The sequence below is a fragment of the Sporisorium graminicola genome, chromosome SGRAM_21 (genome assembly GCF_005498985.1).
Source record: "Sporisorium graminicola strain CBS 10092 chromosome SGRAM_21, whole genome shotgun sequence".
Classification (NCBI taxonomy): Eukaryota; Fungi; Basidiomycota; class Ustilaginomycetes; order Ustilaginales; family Ustilaginaceae; genus Sporisorium; species Sporisorium graminicola.
The window spans coordinates 1-24,929 of NC_043730.1; the positions used below are offsets into that span (position 1 = coordinate 1).

Sequence of the window (24,929 nt, forward strand, 5' to 3'; positions counted from 1 at the left end):
CCTAACCCTAACCCTAACCCTAACCCTAACCCTAACCCTAACCCTAACCCTAACCCTAACCCTAACCCTAACCCTAACCCTAACCCTAACCCTAACCCTAACCCTAACCCTAACCCTAACCCTAACCCTAACCCTAACCCTAACCCTAACCCTAACCCTATCGTCCTCAGCCTATATGATTTGTGGAAGCTGCAAGACGCAAAAGTCGGCGACACTGAGATGCACCTCAGTGGCTTTGCACCAAATTTGAATGCGTTGCCAAGCCAAGAATCTTGGGGTCTCCTGGAACAGGCAAGCTACTGCATTCGCCACAGCCAAAATGCACGGCGTTTTCACCGAATTTACCGCCTTCTTTCGGTTGAACGCTCAGGCTCTGTCTTCTGGCCCGATTTCCACTGCAGCCGGAAAGGTCTGTGAGTGCGTTGATTGGACAGAGCTTGGGTCATCGGCAAAAGTTTCTCGGCTATTCCTTGAACTACAAAGACGTGCTCCAAAGAGAACAGGCACTGGGACGGTAGAAGCGAGGAAAAGTCGCCGAGTCGAGGGCAACAATGCTTTTCAAACTGCGCAAGTCGGATACGGAGAACCCTCAGCTGTTCCCGAGGTTGACGGCAGGTCACTGCGATCTTTGACAGCATATATTTAACGCGCCAGCTTTTCTCGAATCTCATGACACCCCGCAAACTACCACCTGCTCCAAGTTCTTGCTTTCCTCCCGATCACAGTGATCCTTTAATTACGACTCGACCTCAGAGTAATTCGCCACCATAGCTTCCCTTTTGTACTACTTTACCTGGACGCTGTGCGCCTATTGCGTACTGATCCTGATACCAGGGCTGTTGGCAGCAATATTTTATATAGCTACCGAGACCTTGATTTTGGTCAGGAGATTCCGGCGTCCCGGGCAAAGAGCTACTACGACTACGACCGGCACGTTGCAAGTCTTAAAGCAATGAAGCTCGACCACATCTGTGCACTTCTCCTTTCCAGCTTCTTCGGGTCATCCCTTTCGGTCAACGGAAACCAACTGAAAGTACCGCACTCGGTGATACAAGCTAATAATGTGCAAGTGCCTGCAAGATACCAGTCGAACTTCGCTCACATGCCCACCGAGCACCATTTGTCTAGGCGAGCACACGATTGCCAGGCCCCGCAAGAGCTCGTCATACCTCTGCTCGAAACTGCCCGAGAGCAAGACGACACAGTGCCTGCAAACAGCACTGCACTGCTAGGATGTCCGAACATAGGAAGTGCTCTGGCATATCTGGACTCCTACATGGATATTGATGAGCTCGAAGTAGTTGCGCCCTCCAGCACTTTCTCGAAGCGAGCATGCACGCCGACCAAGGCGGAAACCTGCGCTGCAGTACCAACGCTGAGTAACGAGTGTCCATCATCCGACAAAGTGTGTGGTACCTACGCTGGGTGGGCCAATCTATACTACGGCCTCGCCACAGTTTCCTACATTACTGGCGGGATCGTTTTCATTCCTTACGGCGCCGCCTGGTTCTTTGATTTAGCGACCGAGATGGTATTGCAGTACAGACGTTTTGTCGCGACATGGCACAACAACCGATTGGTTCAAACGAGACCAATTGCAAGAAGAGACACTCCCCTCGAACCACTCGAGAAGCGCATGCTATGATCGCGTCAATGGTGAGGTCATTACAAAAAGGGAATGCTACAGATACGGCGAAATTTCAGCGTCCCGAAAACTTTTTATTTGGCACGCAGCTCTTGCAGCCTGTCACAGAACGCCTAGGCGCCGGCGTTTCTACCGATTACACGGCAATTCTACCGACTCTAATCCTGCATTGCAGATTACCTTCGATTGTGTGTCAGAGAACTGGCTGCCATGCTGTACCTGTGCTTCATGTATCTCTTCATGTACGCCAAGCCAAGGGTGCCGAACGAAGTGATGGCTTTTGCATGCACTCACTTCGAACAGCGCAGTCATCTCCAATCAGAACAACGCTTCGAGCTTCTAAAACCATGCAGTCGCCTCCGGGAGAGTTGGAACAAAATTCTCACCCCTTCTTCCGCTTCTGCCAATGATACTGATTTGACAACTTGCCTCTCCTAACGTCGTTATTAGGAGATGTGCTATATAAACGCCTCGTCCCACCTCATCCCTTTCAACCGCGCATCTTCATTGAAGCTATCGAACAACTCTTGTTCCTTCGTTGGTCAGCACTGGTCCTCACTCAGAGTAGCTGCCAATCGACATCCGAGCAAGACGCCGCAAAAATTCAGAAGCAATCGTCCCTTGCTGCCACAGAGTCGATCTCAACATATAACCTCTCGGTTAGCAGAAAGCGCTGCCTTCCTGCTCGAGACATAACGCAACGCTGTCACAGTTCATGGCAGACAGAATTACAACATCGCGGCTGCAAGAGAAAATCCGGTGGTGTGGAGAACACATAGTTCAGCTAGCGTTTGGACTTCATCTGGCGGTGCTATTCTTGGCTTTACGAGCGATCAAAGTCTACGAGAATGGTTCGAATCCAACTCATCTATTATACTGGGCTGCTTGGCTTGCTATACTCGGTGTTAGTTGCGGCCTCGCTTCCATCCACCACCGTCGCGCTGCAGCATATCGAGATTGCTAAAATCCCCATTTAGCTCGAGTACGTCTTCAACTCAAGGACGCTTGGGAAAAGGTCATCTGACAGGGTGCTCAAGGTTGAGCTCAGTTTTATCGACGAGGACGCAGTAGCCCTACCTACACACCCAAAGCGGCTCTGGCAGACACTCTTCACATTTGCCTGGGCTTCAACCCGAGTGGTTGTTGGAAACACGTGGGTGGGCGCAGCTTCGACGATCGGTGGTCTGGCTTGCACTGTAGGCTCGTTCAGGGACAACTGGCTACCACCCGCCGCCAAGTGGCCATGTGCAGCGCTGACGTTTGTTGGGACCTTTGGCAACGTATGGTCGGAACGCTACGCGCTCAAAAGGGCATGGCGTACCTTCAGAGGCAAAGGCAACTTCCACATCTCGGATGTAGAGCTGGCTGAATGGTATTACAATGGGCAAGTTGGGGATCGAGCTGAAACATCATGGGTCCCTGAGTTGGAAAATCATCTAGACCAACTGGCGCTTCAAGCCTGGGAGGCTGGCGAAGGTCCTTCGTATCACGAGCCCAAGAATGATTTTGCCCTGCTGTCTTTGAAGCGGCTGCGCCACACCAGACACTACTCGCCCCTGGAGGTCTCGATCTCTCATAACTGGACCGTTACGAGTCTCGTGGCCCAGGTCTGGTTGGAAGCCAACGGTAAATCAACACATGTTGCGGCTGCCCATCGACCTGTACGCTTTCGAAAAGTCGATGAAGTTGGGCTGCAGAAGCGTGTTTCACCACAGGAATGCTTCCTAGGTAACCTGTTGACGGTCCCGCTCAACGCAAATGGAGGAGGTTACTACGAGTGCGTTCCCAAGAATCGGTATACTGCGGAGTGGATGGTCTATGAGACAAACGAGTGGGCAACTGAGGAACAGTTTGACTCCGTCGACTCGGACGTTGGCGGCGAGTACGCGTACAGCAACGGCCTCAAGTATCTGACATCTGATATTACCAACAGTATGCACGACAGTAGCTGGAGACGGGGCTGCGTGGAGATCTATAGCAGCAACAATCAACTTGCCAATGGGGTCGTGCAATTCGGCGACAAGGACAATCACAACAACGGCTTGGGAGACTGTTGATTAGGTTCTTATGGAAACGCTGACCATTGAATGTCGTTCAGGCTGTTCAACACAGCTTGCCATCCATGATCTCTCCCGGCGTTCAATTGCCACGAAGGGCTTATTCAAAGCGCTCGTTTCGTTGTATCCATACGGGCGAGGTATGAGACCCACGGCTACACAGCCAACACCCTATTGTGCGGCGTAACGAACGCCCTCACGATGCTTTTCCTCAGTTTGCTATTTGCACACGTCCACGCTTCCACCGTCATCAGCGCCGCTAATCGCTTCGCGGTCGATTTGGCGTTGTTTCAACAACAGCAACAGCAAATGCAAAAACACAAAGCGACAACAGCAGCAACCCCACCTCACCTCCAATTCCTTGGATTGTATCGAAGAAATCGGCAAATTTTGTTGACGCCTGTCGAGTCAGTATGACAAGTACCTACTTTGCTATCCCTCCCCGGGGAGACCGCACTGGAGGCTGGGTTCCCCTCAGAGCATGTCGCACGATTTTTCCTCGCTGCGCTGCAACACAAAGTGGTTGACACGCGACACATGGGCGACGGTGTCTGCGCAATGTGCGGACTTTCAAACCTCGAGACTTGAAATCGGATCACATGAGCATGCAGCTTTCGCAGAGATAAGCGAAGTGTGAGGGAAGCTTCGAAGAACACATGCGCTGTCTGTGGCGTCGAAGAGCCACCACGCATTGCAAGCGCAGCACAGACCATTGCATCCGGAACCGAGATCTAATCCTTGGCTGAGTTCGTTCGAGATTGCAGCTGTTCTCTCCAAAAGGAGGAGTTGTGATTAAGAGTGAATCTGGTTCGTTCGATGCTCTTTAGGACTGATCGCAACCTCTTTCTGTGTCGTCCCTCTCCTACGACAAGACCTTGTCTCTCCCACAAGCTTTGCTCTATTAACGAGACAAGCATTCACAAGAATGGTCGAAATGAGCGAAGGCTTCAGCGCCGAAGACTGGAGGCTCATCGGAACGGAACTAGATGCTCGACATCCGGACAGAGCGTCGTCGTGGGAGGTGGTTCCAGACGGTCTGCTGGTCAGGATGTGGACTATCGACAACATCAACGACATTACGTACGGCCCTTTTGCCATCAAGCCCGAGAATCGTTCACTGGTCGAGCATCAGGTCAATCAGATGAACACGGCTCCGTGTCCTTTAGGCGATAGCTGTCCGAGCCGAGGCATACCCCAAGAAGGTCTCACAACCGAGGAATGGGAAGCGCTCAACAGGGCGGTGCATCAGAACGAGAAGACATCATACGTAATGGTGCACGATGGCCTTGTGGTACGGCAACATACGGTAGAGGGCGATGAGGTAGAGGGCGATGAGACCAGTATTACTTTTGGACCGTTTGCCATCGCAACTCAATACCGTCCGCAGGTGGAAGACTTTGTCCGCGCGAGTAGCGCAAACCAGTGATTCGCTCGCTCGTTGCGTTGTATCGGGGAGGAAGTAGCGACGTGCAGATCTGTATCAGAAAACGAACAGCTGCTCAGCCAATGCCTCTCTCTCTGACACCGCTGCTTAAGTAGAAAAGGGTGCTACTCTGTCATGGTATGCAACCATCCCAACAATAGGGGCAATGCGATGCAGCATTTATCCGACTAAAAGTTGCAATCTTTCTTAGCAGCTGCAGCTAGGATCCGAGAACGGCCCAATAGAACACCGACGTGGGAGTGAGAGAGAGAGGAAACGGAAAGACATCGCAAAAACGGCGACAGACCATTGGTGGCCATGCACTCGACCGAGATTCCGAGGAGGCGACGCTTCCACAACTGGTGCGCTGTTTGTGTCTGCTCTGATGCAACGACGCATCGGCTCTACGCCCAAAGGTTGCAGCTGAGTTGCGGTAGATCTTTTACCCAACAGTAAAATCACCGGCGACGAAACACTCTGCATCGAGCGAGTTCGGAACAAAGAAATCTACGCGCTTGGCAACGGCAAAGAATTCCCCGAGGCGTTCGAACTCGGTGAAAATTCTCCGTTCGTTACCGTTTGGGAATCGTCTATTGCCGCTTACCTTCGGCTACCCAGCTTGACTCACGTGGTTGACCGCGCGTTTCACTGGTTCTACGCCTGCCGCAGTCAGCCCAATCAGATGTCATTGCCATTCCAAGAGAGGAATTTCGAACTGAGGAGTTGCTCAAGGCACTGGATCTACGGGGCTCCATCTCCGTCCCCAAAGTCCTGCTCTATTATCCGGATGGGGGGCACAAACAAAACCAGCGAGGCGGTTCCTGGTCTGTAACCGACAGCGGAGCACCACATCCGTTTGCTGCGGGGCACGCATGCTCAAAACTTTTCATTCGTCCTGATGTGGGGCCAAACAATGGGGAAGGCTTTTGTCATCTCGACGCTGGGGGATTGTTTTCCTTGGTTCCAAACAGAGTGCTTGTCATCTCGAAAGCTTGTCTGTTTCCTCGCTCGCTTCCTTCCGTCCCAACCACATCCTCTTCGGTCCCCTCACCCTTTCTGAACCATCGAGATGGCAACGGACACCAAAAGCGCACTCGACAAGTCGGACCAGACGTCTATCATGGAAACAGGTCTCGCAGATGTAGAGCTAGTCTCTTCTCATCAAGAATCCATTACAAATGATGCGTCCGGAAAGGGCAGCGTCATCTACATCGATTGGGCCCCTAACGATCCCGAACACCCTCAAAATTGGCCGAGGACCAAAAAGTGGCGCTGTGCGCTGACAGTCATGACCTTCTCCTTTGCCAGTGCATGTATGAGCGCTGGCTACGGCCAGGCCTACTCTGGAGTCAACCGAGACTTTGGCGGGGTCAACTACGTCGCTTACGAATCAGGGATCACGGTCTACCTCCTCGGTATCGCTTTCGCGCCCATGCTACTGGCTCCCGTCTCGGAACGCTTCGGACGATATCCAGTCATGATGGCTGCTTCCTTCCTCAACCTCATCCTCTTCCTCGGCCAAGCGCTCGCCCAGAACCTCGAGACGATCGTGGTGACGAGATTCTTGCAAGGCTGCTTTGGATCGGTGGGTAACTCCATGTCTGGTGGCTACTTTGCCGACATGTTCGATGCGGAGCGACGAGGGCACGTGCTTTGCCTGTATGCGCTGTGTCTGTTCGCCGCCCAGAGCTTCAGTCCAGTGTATGCTAGTTGGGTGGCGATGAAGTTGAGCTGGCGATGGATCTTTTGGATCCAGGCGTCGGTGTGTCTGTTCTCGTTCACCTGCTTCGTGCTCTTCCTGCGCGAGCCACGCCCATCGGTTCTGCTTTCGAAGCGAGCCAAGAAGCTTACCGCCGAAACGGGGATCGAGCATCGAGCAATCACTAACACCAAAGGTCCCGGCGTGCAAGTGTCGCTCAGAGAATCGTTGCTGCGTCCTATCAGCTATCTCGTGACCGAGCCGATCATTATCTTTTACTCTCTGTGGATCGGATTCGCTTGGGCTTGCTCTTACTTGCTTCTCAGCGCGATCCCCATCGTGTTTGGAGCATATGGATGGAACAATGGCCAGAAGAACCTGCCGCAGCTGTGCACCTTTATTGGGTGCTTCCTCTCGTTCTGGTTCAACCGCTACTTCCAGGAGAGGCTCTATCGCAGGGATGCACAAAAGGCACACGCGGCAGGCCGAACCAAGCCTGATCCCGAGAGCCGACTGTATGCATGTATGGTGGGAGCGTTTGCCTTCCCGATCGGAGGCTTCATCTTTGCTTGGACGGGACGATCGGACTTGCCGTGGATTGCGCCGTGCATCGGGCTGGTGATCATCAACTTTGGCATCTTTGCCATCTACCTCTCTGCGTACACATACCTCGCGGATGCGTACGAGACATACGCATCGTCGGCGCTGGCTGCGCAGTCGTGCTTCAGAAACTCGCTAGCAGCGTTTTTCCCGCTATTCTCCAAGACGATGTACGAGAAGATGGGTACGCAGTGGGCCTCGACGATGGTCGCTCTCATTGGACTGGTCTTGGGGGTTCTCCCCTTTGTGCTCATGTGGCGAGGCCGAGAGATTCGAGCCCGCAGCCCGGCTCAGATGGCCCTCGCTGCTGCCGAGGAAGAGCGGCAATGAGCTCGACGAGCGGAGCAGGTTCGTGCGTTGGCATCCGAGTTCACATGTATCAAGCCATTACCGTATTCAAAATTTGGATGATCAGCCATGCAATGGGAAGGAATGAGAAACACGCTCACTCGACAAGGGTTGCGAAAGTGTCTGTGATCGACACTTTGAGACTCTTCTGTGCGAAAGGATGGAAGTGAGAGAAAAGGAAGGCGGCTCTCCAGTTGTCGAAAAGCGCAGACAGAGCCTTTTTGGCGCGGGGGCCGTTTGCTGCTGCATTTGTCGCGCTGATTCCTCTTGGCGGCCGTGAGCGCCAAGGCTTGGCGCTGATTTTCGGCTCGCCTCGAGGCTCAGAAAAGGCACGGTGTACGTCAAACAGCAAGCAACAGTTGCAGAGACGACGTCTCTCCGCCTTGGGACACGGAAGCTCGAGAGAGAAAAGGTTAGGAAGTCAGGTGCTCGGATATCGGGCGTGAGCCGAAGCTGCGGACGTGCCGAAGTGCTGCAGCTTACGGCGGCTGGTGCAGTTGGCTCTGATCGTTATTACAAAGGAATACTACTTAGACTGTAAGAGACATCGCTGCGCTTCGCTTGCCAAGACTGTCGATTTACTCGTCGGCCAAATGGTGCGGGGCTTGACGGTCAACTGGCATGAAATGACGGCAGAGGCGTTTTGGTTTAGAGTCTGCGAGCACCCTAAAGAGCGGCAGCAAAAGTAAATGAAAGAACCCTGGAAATCCGTCTAAGCGAAGCAAAGTAAAGCAAGATGCCAGGAACCGTTCGTTTTCTGCGAGAATCTTGTGTTACGATCCCTCCACACGCTTTGGGCAGAAGCTCCCGAAGGCTCGGTGCGCAAGAAAAGAGATTCTGTGATGCAGGGCATGGCGTTTCAGATTGAGTTCTGATGGGGGCTTCGCGATCAAACCAGGCTAAATCCTCCACCACCATCTCGACCATCGACGCCAGCTTGCTATCCGTCCTCGAGCTCAGCCTGCCATTCCAGACTCAAGCAGCTGTCCTCGAGTGGCACATTTGACGCACTAAAGGAGCCGAGTTGCTCCAAGCATGGAGCCATGGCACGTGCCACAAAGGCTCCCATGCCCGCCAAGCCGGTCCCACTCAAGACAATCCACACATATCCTAGCAAAAACGGCAATGCCTCGCTCAAGTAAGTATCTATTCCCCTATGGTGCTGAGCGACACAGACACCGCATCGCGGATACTAATTCGTGCTGCTCTGAACTCCTCTTGGCAACAGTATCTACTCGTACCCTCAGCGTGTCCCAACCTTCATGGGCGGCAGCTATGAGCGAGGATGGGGCGCTCTAGCCGGTACGGTCGATCTCAACGTCACCGAGCCATCAGGTCAACGCATCACCTCGATCAAGTTAACGCTCACCGCAACACAGGTCACAACTATACCAAAAACAGCCTCTGTCGAAGCACCCTCCGCCCTCGATCGCATGGCCATCACCCAAGAGGAGACCAAGACAAAACAAGTTACGCTCCTGCAGCTCGAGCACATCCTTTTCGAGCCACTCAAGACCGAGGTGGACAAGGACGCCTACCTCTTGCCTCAGGGCAAGCATGTCTATCCGTTCACAATCCAGCTTCCGCTCGTCGGCAACAAGGACAAAAAAAATCCACCACTTCTCCCGCCATCGTGCGTCATCGAACCTCTCATTCAGGGCCCCAATGACGCCGCGATGCGTCAAAACTCTACCGGGCTGTTCGGCAGAAGCAAAGCGAACGGCAAAGACCAAGCACGTCCAGCATGGGCCACAGTCAAGTATCAGCTCAAGCTCACCGTGCAAAGAACCGGCTTGCTCAAACGCAATGTCCGCAGCTATGCGCCCTTTGTCTACTTACCTTCGCCACCCATCTCGGCCACGTCCTTACTGCTTCAGCGACGGGCAACAGGAGCCATAATGGCAGCTATCATCCTACAACGACAAGGCGATGGATGCCAGTCGATCGAGACCCCGCAGGAATGGCGGCAACGAACCCTGTCCTTTCTCACCTCACCCAACGGCCCACAGAAGCTCGAACCGGAAAAGAAGGCTGGCTTTCTCTCGTCCTTCTTTGGTGGGTCCAAAAAGCAGGAAGTCGTGCACTGGCACGAAGCATGGTCCTTCTCTATGCCGATGAGCGGCCGCTCCTCCTTTCCGCTCCGATCCGCCATCCCGTTCATCGTGCGCTGCAACACCAACAAGCCCCTCGACCTCAGCACCTCTTCATCTTTGACTTTCAGGCTGTACCGCAGGCTGCGACTGCTCACGGGTAAGAAACAGAAGCCCGTCGCCATGCAGCAGGAACCTGTCGCTGAAGCTGCGCTGCGCTATGCTGTCGAGTCACGTGGCGTTCATCGCATCAACGGCATCATTGCTTTACCGCCCAACTGTGTGCCTACGTTTGAGATGCACAGCTGGTCGCTCGACTACTACGTTGCGGTCGTGCGTGTGCGCGATGGCGCGGTTTTGCACAAGGAAGTGGTCAATCTGGCATGTCCGCCGCCCGTAGAGCCGAAGGAAGCGTACGGCCCGTATGCGTCTGGTCTAGCTTATAGGAACGCACAGCAAGCCGCTCAAAAGCGGCTGGAATCGCCACCGTCGCCCGAGGAGTCTCCTCCGTTAGCACCGTACGTGTCGAGCCCCGTGAGCGCGTCACCTTCGCCGCCGTTGTCGCGTCAACGACCAAGTTTCAGCAGCATGACGAGCTCCAGCTCCTCGAGCGCTCACGTCAGTAGCAGACTGCCCTCGGTGGCTCCATCGTCCCGGTCATTCCGGAGTAGCTCGACCGATTCGACGCACTACGCGTCTGCGGCAAGCTCAGTTGGTCAATCCAACAAAGGTGTTCCTGCTGCTGCTGCTGCGGCTTCGACAGCACCCATGGGTCTTGCGGGTATGGCGAATCCCCCGCGCGCATCTTCCGCAGGCGCGTCCGGCTCCGTCTACGCGCCCTACTCGAGCAACCTCGACCCCGTACGTGAGCGAAGCAGCACGCCCTCTTCTGCACGAGCGGTATCGGTCGCGTCTGCCAAAGCTCGCGCTACGCATGCGGACTCTAGCATCAGCGTGCATGACACGAGCGATACGGCCTCCATTGCGAGCAGCACACGCCGACGAGACAGGTACTCTTCACGAGGCGCCGCACACGTCCCCGAGCCCAGTTCCAACCGTCCGTCTGCTGACCAGCATCCTCATCTGCAGGATCCAACGATGTATATGCACACGCACGAAAAGGCGGGTCTTCTCGCATCTACTGCGGCCACAATCGCTTCGGGAAGCAGCACCGCTCGACGTGGACTCTTTGTCGCGAACGCAGACGATCTGCCCAGCATCCCCGCCACGGCGTCGTCGAGTGCACGCGAGCATGCGAACGCGCTCGTGGGTGCACCATCGTCATCGTCCCGCAAACCAAGGAATAAGCGCACTGCAAGGGAGCCTTCCAGTAAAGCTTCGACTTCGGCGCCGCACAGACGACCTGACGCCGGTACGGCTTCGGCGCGAAATGCTCGCGACGCTGATGCGCCACGTCCTTTACCCTCCCCATCCGCCGGCGCAGCAGCCCCTCCACCTTCAGACCCAATCCAGGACCTTCCGTCGCCGCCAGCATTCGCCTCTCCGCAACAAACAACTCTGGTTGATCCAGCCACCTTGCTTACTAACGAAGATCTCATGTACGGCGAAGACATGGAGCTTGATCTTCCTCCAAGCTATTTTGAGGCTGTACACGGGGCCGAGGAAGATGAAGACGACGGGTGAGAATTTAGACAGGACCGACTGTCGTGCGTATTGACCCTGTTCAAACTTCCTACCATGCGAAACAAGTACGCTCACAGTCACAAGCGGAGACAGAGAGGGAGTCTAAGAGAAACGAGTCACAAAATCTGTATTGTATGTATTGTACACGTCGCTAGCTGTCAGAAGCAGCAGCTTTCACCGATTATAAGAATGTCCAAAAGAAAACCTATATATCAAGAAACAATCGAACGAGTCTGGACAGATCACTGTTGTGCTGCCGGCGATGGCTGCGCCAACAGCGTCGAGATGTGCTTGTAGAAGTCGACGTGACTGGCGTTGGGCCCGTTGGCATAGACAAAGCTGGCGGCGACCTTGGCAGCAAAAGCGGAACGAGCATACGCCTCAGGAATGCGCTCGATGAGCTTGGCAAGACCCACTTTCTTGATGAGGGTGGGAGGAAACACCTGGCCGAGAACAGCCGAGCGGAGCTGTTCGTTGGAGAAGAGGTCGGTCGCCTCGAGCTCCTCGGAGAGCTTGTTGAGCGTGGTGCTGAGCTCGGTCGAGATGGTGGATCGAGGCTTGCCCGTCTCGATGTTTTCGCGCCAGATGGCCTCGAACTCGGCGCGAGCGTTGCGGCCAATGATGGTCTGGATGTCGCGAACATACGAGAGGTAGAAGTTGGTCGGCTTGCCATCCTTGAACAGCATCGACTCGACGTACTCGGCATCCTCGAGCGAGAGACCGCAGAGCACCTCGAGCGACGATGAAGTGACGCCGCCCTTGTTGGCCGAGGCATCCGGATAGAGGATGACGCCGCGCTTCTCGAGCTCCAGTCGAGCTTGCCTTGTGATGAACAGGTTGGCGCCCTCGACAATGTACTTGAAGTGCGGCTTGCCGTCTTGATCGAAAAGCTTGTTGACGTTCGAGATGTTGATCGCCTCTGGACGACCACCGCAGGGGACAAACAGGTCAGCCTTGAAACGGAGATGGGCAGAGTTTCGGAAGGCAACACCGTCCGGGACGACCTCGCCGCTGGGCAGCTTTACGTCGTTCTGCTCGACCAGAACGCGGTAGCCGCTCGAGCTCAGCTTGGACGCGTCAAACTCGGCGATCATCTTTCGCGCCTTGGCGAGGCGCACGAGCTCCTGCCTGTTGAGCCCGACGGGGTCGTAGATGACACCGCTACCGTCGATGATGGCGACGGTCTTGTCAACTGACAGAAGGATCTCGTTGGAGCCGAGGTCTCCGTCGGGGCCACCGGTCTGGACCTTGGTGACCTCCTGCTCCTTGAGGCCCAGCATCCTGTAGATTCCGATGATGTACTGACGCACCGAGAGCGACGTCATGCCCCACACGTCGTGCGGCACACCACCCAGGGTGGCGGCGGTCTTGCCGGTGGTGAACGACTTCCACCAGGGAGCGCCGCGAGCGCGAGCATGCTCTGCGGCAAAGTCCATGAGGTCGGCAGTGCCCTCGTCGGGGCCGAGGAAGAGGATCTCTTCCTTGCCGAGAAGGTCGACGATCTCCTCTTTGACACCGGGTGTCTGGCCCTTGATGAGCAGGTCGAGGATGGCATCGACGTACTTCTCAAAGGCGAGCTTAGGGTTGGCGTCGAGAGTGGGCAGAATGGTACCCTTCGCACCACCTTCTGGGATCTCCTTGTTCTTGAGATGCTGTGTCGAGGCGAGTGCGTAGTTCTCGTCAAAGAGGGTTCGCTGGTTGATCGAGTAGTTCTCGCGGTTCCTGGAGCGGACGATTCGAATGCCACCTCGAGCGACATCGCGGAAGCGGACGTGGAAGCCGCGGAACTCGGCACCGACGACAAAGATGATACCGTACGGCTTGACGGGGTATTCGACCTCGGGGAGGAATCCAGGGTCCAGGCGAAAGGAGAGGGCGACCTTGGTCGGGGTGTAGAAGTTGGTCTTGAGCACGGCTTTGTTGAAGAAGAGGAAGGCCTCGAGAACCTGTCGCTCGTGCGTGTTGTTGGCAGCCTTGCGGATGCGGTCGTACATCTCGTTGTCGTCGAGCACCTCCTCCTTGACGAGGCGCTGGTACGAAAGGGTGGGGACGAGCTCCTGGTCGTCGGCACCGCCGGGGTAGTGGATGTTGGCAAAGTGGACGTAGAGGAGACGGATGAGGGTGGGGTGGTTCTCGATGACTTCCTGGATCGACTGACGCGTAAAAGTCTCTTCACGGAATCGAAGCTTGATCTCGTTGAGGATGGCAGCCTGCTGCGAGTCGTTCTCGTTGAGCACGTTGCGCAACGCCTGGTAGGCCTGCCCGAGACGGTTGCAGAAATGCTGAGCAAAGAGCCAGCCGACGTAGGCGTAGGTGGCCTCCTGAACAGCGTGGGTGTTTTCGGCGAGGGCAGGCTGGAAGAAGGGGTTATCCGGCAGCACGTAGATGAGCGACGCCTCCTTCATGACCTGGTGGATCGAGTGCTCGATGGGAGGGCTGTTGGAGGCCGGGAGCGGGTTGAGGTAGATCGAGATGATGGTGACGTTGTTGGAGAACTGCTCGACGTACTTGCGCGACGAGAAGAGGCCGTAGAAGTGGTAGAGGTCCGAGAGGGCGCTAAAGAAGGAGTTGGTGGTTCCCATGCGGTATCCAATGACGATCCTGCGCTCTCGACTGCCCTCGACCTCGAACATCTCGATCACGGGGCCCTGTCGGCGGAGGACCTCGTCCATGATGCTCTGGTAGATGTCGAGCGTGTTGTCGCTGGCCTTGGTGAGGAAGGTCTTGTCCGAGACAGCACGAATGTCGGCGTAACTGGGCGAGTCGGGAGCGGGACGAGGCTCGACAAAGTTGCACTTGGCCAAAAAGTAGCATCTCAGCTGCTGTTGCGACTGAGCCGAGACGGAGCCGGCGGAGCGGTATGTCTCGAGACGGTAGGCCCTGTTGACGGACGACTTGTCGAGGTAGTTTGCGTCGATACGACGTTCCCACTGGGGGCCATCTGCCTGCGACTTGCCGGCCTGGGACGAGTGAATGAAAACGGCGCCGTTTTCGGATTCTTTCTCCAGGTCGATCTCGAGGCTCGTGGAGTGCTTGGTGTAGGCCATGATCTTTGCACCAAAGAGGGCGAGAATATGGTCAGCGACTGTCTCTACGCTCTCGAGGGCAAAGTAGGTGTCATCAATTCCGAGGTTCCTGTCGAAAAAAGAACGAGGCGCGGTGTAGAGCAAACAAAAAGGGTCAGCGGATCTGAGCGGGTGTCAACTGGATCGACAAGGAGGAACTGCGCATACTCACTGGTAGAACCAGTCGACCTCGGCAGTGACGAGATTAGGAGGGATGAAGCCTTTGCTTGAGAGGAGCTGCTTGACCTGGGCAGCCTGGTCGGCTTTGCCCTCAAAGACGGTGTCAGCGTAGCCGGCATTGTTGGCAATGACGTGGTCAATGGGCGTGTGGGAGCCGCTCCTGGGGGTCGAGCCGGCTGCAGTCAAGAGAGCCGACTTGACCTTGGAGACGTCATCCAAGGAGGAAGACGATTGGTCTATCGAAGGAGTCATGGTGGGAGGAAGAAGGAAATGTGGCTAGAAGCGAAAGGATTCCTCTCGACGAGGTGGTCTTACGAGTGTTGCGACACGCAGGATCAGAGCCGAATTTCAATCAGCACCGAGCGCAAGTTGAGAGGAGGAGAGGAAGGAGGGAAGATCGATGGATGCTCTGGAGCGTCTAACTGCAAAGAGGCGGATCGTTATGGGGTTGATGAAACGAAAGGTGCGATCCACGTCGGAAGAACCTAACTTTATATACAGTAACTTGTGAGGAGAAGGACACACCTCGTTGCAGTCCGCGAGCACCAACCATCACATTGTCTCGGACAGCATTTGACGCAAGCAGGGGAGCTCCCGTGACTGCGCAGCCAGGACAGAACAAGCAGGAGGGGTCACTATCGCTTCTGGCGCTCTGGCGCTCTTCACGGCTCGCCGCTCGTTCCTTGGTCAAGGCTTGGACGGTTGTGCCGGCCAAGCCCCTTAAGCCAGAGGTCCGTTTGTGTCACTTTGCGTTGTTCGCGGCTTCGCTCCAGAACGGCTCTTTTGGCTTCATTCCTACGCTATCACTCACACATTCTCTCATTTTGTGTAACTTTTTATTCTTGCGACAGAATCAGGAGCTGGCCAAGGCAAAGTAACATCATCTGACACGATTTCGCGCGCCGTTCTCCTCACCGACGCCCCGTGCTCGTTTGTCAACCCTCCACCCACATATTTGGTGTTGACCTTTTTTTTATTTTGTTTTATTATTATTCTTGAGTAAGTTGGCCCCAGCCCCTGTTTCCGCCTTGATTGCTTGGGCGTTTTCTGCATTTCTCCTTCAAACCGTGTCTGTCATTCCCGACCGCTGGTCGGCATGTCGCTCTAAATAGCTGCTTATCTCTTGGTATCTTGTTGAGAACACAGAAAGCCAAAGTTGCGAAGATGGCAAGTCATGTCGCCGGGAGTGCTTTGAGACTGAACAAGGCGGGGCTGTGTTGAGATCCAGTCCGGGCGGGCCTGGATGCTAGCTGCCGTGGACCCACTCGCTGCGAACGCCCACCGCTTGCCTTGATCCGGTAAGTGGACACGAGACCCTACAGCCAAGCCGAACCCGCTCGGCCAAGAAAAACACAAAATTACGATTTGTGTTTATTTCAACGCTTTGTCTCGAGGAAACTTTCTTGAAAGGGCTGCGCTCTATACGCTCCTTCCCTGCTTCCTCTTTTTCGCCGGCGTGGACCCTGGCAGTACCTGTGACCGTTAAACGCGAAAGACGAAGGCCTTGGTGAGCTACTCCAAGGCGGGTCTCGTGTCGCTCGGCTGTTGCTTAACCCGATCGGAAGAGGTGAGCCCGATGTCTGCTTGTGCAAGGACAGAGGGCTCAAACGCAATCCCCCTTGTGAGACAGAGGAATACAACGCACGCAAAGTCGCCAGTTGTTGGGTTCAAAGCTGGCAGAAGTGACACGTTGGCACCGACGCAGGAGCACAAAGGGTCGAACTTGGAGAAGCACCGAGAAGGTCAATGGCGAAAGCATCCTTCTCACGTAGCGTCATGTGTGCGACAACAAGCCACTGTTTCCGTTCACGTTGCAGTTGACGGCCTTTCGCCAGTCGCCTCATTGGCCGATCGGCGATGGTGATTGGAGCGAATTCATGTGACTAGAACAGCACGCTCTCCCGATTTCGTCATTTTCGATTGTCACGGCGGTTGACGACTAGTTAGTCATGACTCGTCGAATCCACTCCGGAGTTGCTAAGGGAACTTCGACACTTCTACTCTGTATAGACAAGGTCACAAGAAGAACTGAACGCAGACAGGCGATGGTGATGCGAACGAAAGTGGACGTATCTTATTTACAAGCACAAGGAGCTGCCGTGTCCTGTGTGCCTGAAGTGAGGTCTTGTGACCATCAAACGCACCCTTGACTGCTGCACGGCAGCTCCGTCTCTCTTTCGGCTGGAATTTCCGTTGGCCAGCACCCCGAAATTCGAAATGATCGACAAAATCACGTCCCGAGCTCGCACGTCAGTTTGGGACAGGGCAGCAGAGATAGCAAAGTTGACGTTAAGTTGCTTTCTCGATCCAAAGGTCAAGTGGCAGGCGTGGCAGGGGCTGCAGAGGTTGTACGACTCTTCCTGGAGCATGCTGGCACGATGGTCCCTGAACCACCACCAGACGAGCTTGCCAACCGCCCTGATCCACGCCTATCGTCATTCCTTCTCAACGATCGTCAACACGCCATCTGGCCATTCGCTGTGCTTACACTATCGGTCAATTGCCGCCCTTGCTTTGCGCGGGCCATCGCCGGGGAAGGCGCAAGTCGTACCACGCGGACGCCAAACATTTGTGGTTCATTTGCATTGCCTTTCTATGAGAGTCACTCGGCCTTCCTTACGTTTCTGTCGTGGTGCAAAAAGGGCTCGGCGGGGAGAACGTCTATGGATAGAAAAGATGACAAACTGGTTGTCAGATGCTACGAGTGCCAACGACCGTCCTGTCAGGTTCAGGGGATGCTCTTGCATGAGGACGTCGGTCACGTCGGCCAGCCAACGAAGTCCGATGCAAGCTGCTGTTCTTCCAAAGCGTGCTCTTTTGTCTGGGGTAATTTCACGAGGCCGAGTCCCCGCACTTTGTTCCACCTTCCGCTTCCCGGCCGTCTGACCCCGTTTAGCAGTTCTTTGCTGTCACTTCACGATAGGCTTTTGGAAGCAACCTCTTTCCGAGCTGGAGAATGTGAAGCTCGTAGGAGCATGAATGGCCCCAGACAATATTATTGTAGCCGCCTTTCTAGCATTCTTCTTTTATATCTGTTTTGTTCAACTAATTTTTCCCATTTGCAGTCGAAGGCATGGTTCGCAACGATATCCTGACTTGAGAACCGGCGACGATGAAGCTACGAAGAGGCTCTTATCTCTCCTCTTGAGAGCTGAAACTTAGACACCACAGTGACATTCCAGAGGCGACTGACATACGCTATTGAGCGTCGAAAACCACTGATCTCGATGAGTTGACCCGATCTGCCGATTTCCCCGACGGCGACTAAGCCAACTGGCTGCACGTGCATTTTCACAAACAAAGCTGAAAAATGCACCATGCAGAGTAACGCTGTGCGCCGAGGACCGCGCGCGGTCCCCCGAAGTCGCCGTGACCACACTGCTTGGCTTGCGCTTTGCTCTCGCCATAGGTCATGTGTCGCTAAATTAAGAAACGCTCACGACATCCGAGCAGCAAGCACATCGCGGGGCCCGCGCCGCCTTCTTGCGCATAGACAGCGAGCACAGCATGCCAGTTCGCGATGCGATGAGCTGTCATTAGCACTCCAGTCGATGCGAGACTCAAAGTGGCTTAAACAATGGAAAGCGTTGCTTTGATGTCTGGCGCCTAGTCACAGCCAACCAGCAGCAATAAGGCAACAGCAGCGGGTCGGCGCCATGTGGGGTGACTCCACAAAGCAGAAAAAGCATCGTGGTGCAATTCAACGGTGGCAGGACGAGGTTGGCGTGACCATCAATGCATGCTCTGCAATGCAACGACGATCCAGTATAAAGTTGCATTTCAACGCCGTCGGCCCTGCTGCATCGGAGCAGCCCACCCACAGCGACACAGCAGCAAACTGCAATTAGGACGAGCTAAGCGAGGACAGCCGAACAAGACCGGAGCGTCGAGAGAAAATTGATTTTGCACCTCTCTCTCTCTCTCGTCTCAACTCTCCTGCTGTCCGGGCGAAGCAACGCCTAAAAATTTACAGTGCAGGTCGCCGCCATTCCTCTCTCGTCTCTTGAGAGCGTTCGCGAGCTCGTCAACGTCGTCCTTTCGCTTGCCGAACCACTTTAGCACATTTGCCCGCTCGCCCAATCTGCTTCCTCTTGATGACCTAGGTTTGGCATCCCTCTATCCTGGCTGGTCCAGCTCTGCCTTTCGCCTTCGTCTCATTGATCCGTTTGGCCTCCATCAACGTCTGTCACTCGCTATCTATCACACCGTATCGACGAACCTGGCTCACCAGACCCAAGTTCCTTCACCAGTCCACCCCCATCGTAACCCCTGTTTGCTGGTCAACCAGAAGCTTTCGACACTTCTCCACGTCTTATACCCAACCTCTTCTGCGTCATTTCCATCTCTCGCCCGCCATGCAGCCCCGACGGATGCTGAAAATGCCCCTCAAGCGCCGGCAAGTCAACCCAGCCGCCTTCTCTGGCGTCACCGATCAGATCTCCAACATTGGCACCTCTGCGGGTAATAAGGCGGCGCACGCCACGTCCGGGTTGTCTCGCACGCAGACGTTCGTGGTGGCCATCATGTGCATCGTCGGCTTTGCCTTGGCGGTCGCTGCGCTCTTTTGGCTGTGCTCGCTGTCGAGACGCAGAAAGCGCGTGAGGGAGATGCAGGAGAAGTCGCAGCGCCTGAAGGAGATGTCCTCCTCGTCGACTGAGGCTGCCGTTGTGGCTGGAGGTGGGAGTGTGCCGAAGCGGGCATCGCGTCAGTTGGGCGCATACAACAACGATGGGTGGGGCGAGAGCAGGATCGCGCTCAACTCGAGTTTTGTTTCGTCTAACAACGAGCGATATGCATGGGACAAGGATGAGCCACAGCGAGGGCAAGTTGGTATGCCTCAGGCTCCGCAGCAGACGTATCGCTACTAGGTGATAACCTGCTTGACGTTATCTCGCACTCGCACACAGATACCCCGGTGGACAGTGCCACCCACGAGTCGCATAGCGTTTTTCGCTTGCGAAGTGCGATCATAGCGGTGTGAGCGCCGTCATCACGATTCACGTCTGCCTCGAGCCTGCATTGCTTGTGCTCTATGATGCCGCACATGCCCCGTCCATCGCCGCATCGACAAGTGCCGTCTTTTACAACCACGTGATTAGTCCGCACACGTACACCCAAGATCGCGTATCGATCGCTCAAACCCAGGTCATGGTGTCCAATGGACATCCTCAACGCTTCTACCGATCGCGGGAACCTGGAGTTCTCGTCCAACGTCTGTATCATCCGATCCTGTACCTGCTGCAACATTCGCTCAGCACCTTACTGTATATAAGCCAAGCTGTATCATACCCTTATTCGTTTTATAATTCTCGTCTGCGTGACCGTAGCCTACTCGGCGGACATCAGACATTGTCTCGACACTTCGAATCATTTCGCAGTCGCTCTCAACGGGGAGTGTGCGCGGTGGAAGCAATCGTCTATGCATATAAGGCTCGTGCGTTGCGAGCGGACATCCAGGTAGCCACGCCGTGGAACAGCAGAGGCCCCAAGTGACAGCCCACGCACGTAGAGTCTCACACACATGCTGGAAGTCGGGTTTTGCCAGAGCTCACACTTGTCGGGCTACGCGATTGCAATCTCTCACCAACTCAGTCAAAGTTGTTCGTGTCCGACGCTACCCCGTTCCAGCGCCTTCCAGCGCCGAAACACAAGCCAGTCCGTCTTCAGTCGTCCATACACGGGCCCTCCCGATGCAAGGACAGATGCGAGAGGACAGTCTCAACGGCAGATGGGGATACCTTTGATGTAACTTTGAGTGGTTCGTTGATCAAACGTCGAAACTCTACGACTGCTAATTACATCTCGGCGATCAAGGCCTGAAGCTCGTCCTCCTTCATGATGCCGAACTGACCCGATTGACGACCGTCCTTGGCGGTCCTCGGCGTGACGGTGGCGAGCTGTACGTTGTTCTGATCCAGCTTCTCCTCCATGACCTGCTTCAATACGCGCAAGCAGAGGATCTCGGCTTCCTTCAATGTCATGTCCTGTTGTAGCATACATTTCAAGGCGCGGATACGCAGAGACTGAGGTCAGCTGATGATCGACGAATGAATGCAAAGGTGTCAGGATGTTGAATAGACGCACCTTCTTGAACTTGTCTTGCAACTCTGTCTGGGCACCTTCGGAGCCGCTTCCGATCGCCTTGGCGTCATACCTCACGAAAGTGCCAGATGGGTCAGCATGGTAGCTGTCGTTGGGAGCAGAGGAATGAGCTAGATGTCAGCATCTCCTCTCTCGGACGCCCGCAGATGCTACGCGCCGCCAACCTTGTGTGAACTTACAGTTGTGGACCCTTCTCGTCGATACCAGCAATGAGCAGCGCAACACCGAAAGGTCTCGACATCATAGCTTCGTCACCAGCGGTAGACTCTCCGAAGCGCAGGGCAAGATCGCAAACGGCCTGGGTGACCGATTCAACCTTGATCTCTTCGTCGTATGTGAAGGCGTGATTCTGCGAGGTAACACGTGCGTGCTCGATCATGGTCCTCGCATCGGCAGTGAGACCGCTCATCGCCGCTCCCAGGTGCTGGTCCACCTCCATGATCTTCTCGATCGACGACGACTCGAGCAGCTTGGACTGCACTCGCTTCTCGACACCGAGCACGACGCCTTCCTTTGTTGCGATTCCGACGGTGGCCGATCCGAGCTTGATGGCTTCTAGTGCGTACTCGACCTGGAAGAGACGTCCCTCTGGCGAGAAGGTGTTGACACCACGGTCTGTCGGCATCAAATGCGGGGAATTGCAGTTGTCAGCGGCTGCACAGCAGAAGAGTGCGGCGATCGTGGCAGCAATGGAAGTACTCACCATATTCGGACCTTGTCAAGAACATGCTGGGCGGAACGGAGGTGAACGTGGAAACAGAAGGCGACGAGGCTGACTCGAATTTGTCTTGTTCCCAAGTGAATGCTGTTGCTACAAGCTGAAGATTGGCGAAAGGTCCGTTGAGAGGATGGTGATGGAGACTTGAAGGTTAAATGGCGCTGATGGTTGTAAAGCTATGCTGAGCAGTCCATCAAAGGGATAGCGTGTGCGAATTCAAATGCGAAGCTTGGGTGTGTGGAGCTAAAGGCGAGCAAAAGTGTTGGTGGCCCCGACACGCGTTGCTGCTTTTTCCAAAAGTGTGAGATCTTGATTGCGAGACACTTCCAAACTCGATCACTCTGCTCGAGACTCTCGCCGCCGCCCTTCCACGCTAAACACGTCCTCGACAGTCCGACCCTGGCGAATGTGTGCTTGCAACCCGTTTCGCCATCGGGAAAAGGGCTGAGGTTAGATCAGATGAGGTCCAGGCTCAAGCATATGCACAATATCAAGGCAGACATAGCGTCAAACAGATCGGAGTGATAAAAGAGATTGTCCGAGCGATGCAGTAGAGAACGAAACGGTAGAGAAATTAAACGAAATGGTTACATGAGACGACGGATGGAAGGCGAAAATGAACGCCTGTTGCACCGCGTCTACCACTTGCGGTCCACTAGCATCCTCCTCGACTCCGAGCTCAAGTAGCTCTGAGCGTCCCACGAGGTATCGACGTCCTTGACGTGATCCGCAGTAAAGATGATGGGAAGCACGGTGAAGACGATAAAGACAAGACCGAGCGAGCCTGCCAGCAGGCCAATGGCCACCTTCTCGTGTGCCGGGGTGGCGAATGCCTTCTGACCCTTGGGCTTCTTTGGCCTGTCGCCCGGGTTGGTCGTGTTCGTGAGGTTCGGGTAGCGAACCAGCAGATCGTCGTAAAAAAGACGCTGGATCGACTGGTTGGCCGAGTACATGGCGTAGTCCTGGTGCGAGACGTTGGCAATGTAGTCGAGCGTGTGTTTAGGTGGGAACTTGCCCTGCAAGTAGAACGAGCTGGTGTTCGCGTACTGCAGCACGAACTGGGATCCTCGGTCCAAATGGTTGCCTCCCTGCCATCGAGCGGGACAGTGAGTGTCACCGGCTCCGATGTCGAGCAGAGCCAGCGCATATGAGACGTGCCGGTTGAGGAAGCGGTCGATGACGTACGTCTTGTTGGCGATCACATCTTTTCGCGCGTACGAGGTGAGCTTGGACTGATTGCCGTTGAGGCCGTACGGCCAGGTGTCCCACGCCTCATTCGGCTGGCACGTATTGTTGACGTTCATGTAGGGACGTGTATCAGAGATCCATGCCCACGAACCCGGATTGCCGATCCAGAAGCGCATGTTGTCGTCGTATGCTTTAGTCTTCTTCATGAGCGAGTATCGCTGAGCCGCCTGACCACCCATCGAGTGACCAGCGACGACGACCGAGTTGAGGTTGGGGTACGTCTTCTTGTTGAAGAGCATATCGACGATCTGGTCTACGGCGGCGTAGCTGGTGACGCGGTGCTTCATGACGGGGTTGACGCAGGGAGCACCACGCTGCCAGCTCGAGCCGTGGAAGACGATCTCGGTGGGGTGAGCTGCACCGGCTTGGAGGTCCATCTGGTTCATCATGGCAGGCGCAACGATGAGGAACGAGTCGTTGGTGGCACCTTGCTTGGCAAAGTTGGAGGATACGGCGACACTTCGGGCGTTCATCATGAGGTTGGCATACTTCCAAATGTCGCGAGGTTTACCGGGCCACACGACGATGGCGCGAAGCACCTTGGTGGGGTCAGGATTGTTGGTGATGTAGAAAGGAAGCACACCGGATTCGTTGTTGAAGACGTTGTATACCGAGAATGTACGGTTCAAGGTGAAGCCGGGGACCGGGGGAAGCGCTTGCCAGCCTCCCGTGTCAGAGCCATTGGTGTCAGCATTTTGAGCAAAGTAGGTTGCGTTGTTCCACGGATAATTGTAGTAGCCATCTCCTTGCAGGATGTTCCCGGATGTGTCCGGATTGCCTGCGGCGTTTCCGGACACGTTGGGGATCTGTTCCACTGCCTGAGCTGCACCAATTGGGTCAGTTCCAGATTGAGCTACGATGGCGAGCTGTGTGTCGGTACTTGGCGATTCCGTCGGTCCTGGAGCTTGACGCTTGTGCAAATTAGGATAATAGGAGGCTGAAAGGTCGTCTGTGAAGAAGGGCAACGCATCCTGCACGGTGGGTTCACTGCCTTGGAGATCGACGTCGAAGCGATTCAAGCGTGGTGTAGATGCCGAAGTCTGTAGGACTAGAGCAGCCAAGGCGAGCAAACTCAAGGCACTGGCCTTGGCCTTTGCCGTAGTGGATGCTCGGCGCATAGTATTTGTATGCGCGTTATTACAACGTGTTTGTCGCGAGGTTGGTGACGAGACGAGACTGGCTGATCACGATGAGGCAGAAGATATGATGTTGGCTGCACGGCGAAACAGGGTAAGAGGACGCTTGCGTCGCAAGATGTCGGACCGCTAAGGCGATGTGAATGCCTTTTGCTCGCACAGAAGCAAGCAAGCTGGAAAGAGATATTAAATGCGAAGTGCAAGATCGTGACGGTCGATCGATGGCGGACAAGGTGGACAAGGGTAGAGAAGGTCGGGAGAAATGGGCGATATGGTCAAAGGAAAAGGGAAGAGGATGGTGGATCGGCTTTCAATCCCTTTTACATGTCGCGAGCATGTGGTTGCCGTGTTTCTGTCTGTGTGACTCTGGTTCGATTGTGACACGATTCGCAGCGGGGGCAGCAGCAGTCAAAAATAACAATAAAAAGGAGCGACCCTGACGCCGAAGGCACTGTTGCTTTGTGGAAATTTTGCTGCTGCCGCTGCTGCTGCGTTGGCACACCGCCGCCGAGTCGCGACGCACGAGGAAAATGTGACACTTTCGCAGTCACGCTCACACTCGGCAGACTGCGTGTGTGTGTGCGAGTCGCTTGCTCTCTCTTCATGCCGTATGCCTTCGGATCGGAGCTCCTTGTTCTGCCTGCATACTGCACTCGGCACATAATATTTCAATGTTCAGAAACAATCCCCCCCGCTTCGCACCAAGTCCGAGAGGGCCAAACCGCTCAAATTCCTCTCAAGAAATTCAACAGGACAGCCCCTCCCACGGCGAGGTGACCTTTCCAAAGCATCACCACATGCTCTCGTTTTCGCGCTTTCTTCAGCTGGAAGCTCAAGTTACAGTGGCGGCTCTCGCTTCTCTTCACTCTTCACCCCTGCTTGCAGTCGCTCAGGCCACGTGGATGTGACTGCAAGTGGGCTCAGGACTGCGTGGGTGACTCCGAGTTCTATGTCATGAGCATCAATTTCCATAT

General features: G+C 55.0%; 7 protein-coding genes across 7 annotated transcripts; 4 read left to right on the forward strand and 3 right to left on the reverse strand.

Moving 5' to 3' along the window:
- Window positions 1-4,627: 4,627 nt before the first annotated feature.
- EX895_003464 (uncharacterized protein) lies at window positions 4,628-5,128 on the forward strand (the record flags this gene model as incomplete). The annotated part of the gene is made up of 1 exon (XM_029884062.1): window positions 4,628-5,128. One exon carries the CDS (start codon window positions 4,628-4,630, stop codon window positions 5,126-5,128), a length of 501 nt encoding a protein of 166 aa, XP_029739435.1.
- A 1,066-nt stretch (window positions 5,129-6,194) lies between these two features.
- Window positions 6,195-7,754, forward strand: EX895_003465 (uncharacterized protein; the record flags this gene model as incomplete). The annotated part of the gene is made up of 1 exon (XM_029884063.1): window positions 6,195-7,754. The coding sequence occupies one exon, from the start codon at window positions 6,195-6,197 to the stop codon at window positions 7,752-7,754; it is 1,560 nt and encodes a 519-aa protein (XP_029739436.1).
- Window positions 7,755-8,815: 1,061 nt separating this feature from the next.
- Window positions 8,816-11,506, forward strand: EX895_003466 (uncharacterized protein; the record flags this gene model as incomplete). Its single annotated transcript, XM_029884064.1, has 2 exons — window positions 8,816-8,910; window positions 9,001-11,506. The coding sequence occupies 2 exons, from the start codon at window positions 8,816-8,818 to the stop codon at window positions 11,504-11,506; spliced, it is 2,601 nt and encodes an 866-aa protein (XP_029739437.1).
- Window positions 11,507-11,748: 242 nt separating this feature from the next.
- EX895_003467 (uncharacterized protein) lies at window positions 11,749-15,003 on the reverse strand (the record flags this gene model as incomplete). Its single annotated transcript, XM_029884065.1, has 2 exons — window positions 11,749-14,641; window positions 14,744-15,003. 2 exons carry the CDS (start codon window positions 15,001-15,003, stop codon window positions 11,749-11,751), a joined length of 3,153 nt encoding a protein of 1,050 aa, XP_029739438.1.
- Window positions 15,004-19,106: 4,103 nt separating this feature from the next.
- EX895_003468 (uncharacterized protein) lies at window positions 19,107-19,732 on the forward strand (the record flags this gene model as incomplete). Its single annotated transcript, XM_029884066.1, has 2 exons — window positions 19,107-19,581; window positions 19,659-19,732. 2 exons carry the CDS (start codon window positions 19,107-19,109, stop codon window positions 19,730-19,732), a joined length of 549 nt encoding a protein of 182 aa, XP_029739439.1.
- Window positions 19,733-20,546: 814 nt separating this feature from the next.
- On the reverse strand, window positions 20,547-21,581 carry EX895_003469 (uncharacterized protein; the record flags this gene model as incomplete). Its single annotated transcript, XM_029884067.1, has 4 exons — window positions 20,547-20,735; window positions 20,836-20,938; window positions 21,033-21,468; window positions 21,557-21,581. 4 exons carry the CDS (start codon window positions 21,579-21,581, stop codon window positions 20,547-20,549), a joined length of 753 nt encoding a protein of 250 aa, XP_029739440.1.
- A 628-nt stretch (window positions 21,582-22,209) lies between these two features.
- On the reverse strand, window positions 22,210-23,937 carry EX895_003470 (uncharacterized protein; the record flags this gene model as incomplete). Its single annotated transcript, XM_029884068.1, has 1 exon — window positions 22,210-23,937. The coding sequence occupies one exon, from the start codon at window positions 23,935-23,937 to the stop codon at window positions 22,210-22,212; it is 1,728 nt and encodes a 575-aa protein (XP_029739441.1).
- Window positions 23,938-24,929: the final 992 nt, after the last annotated feature.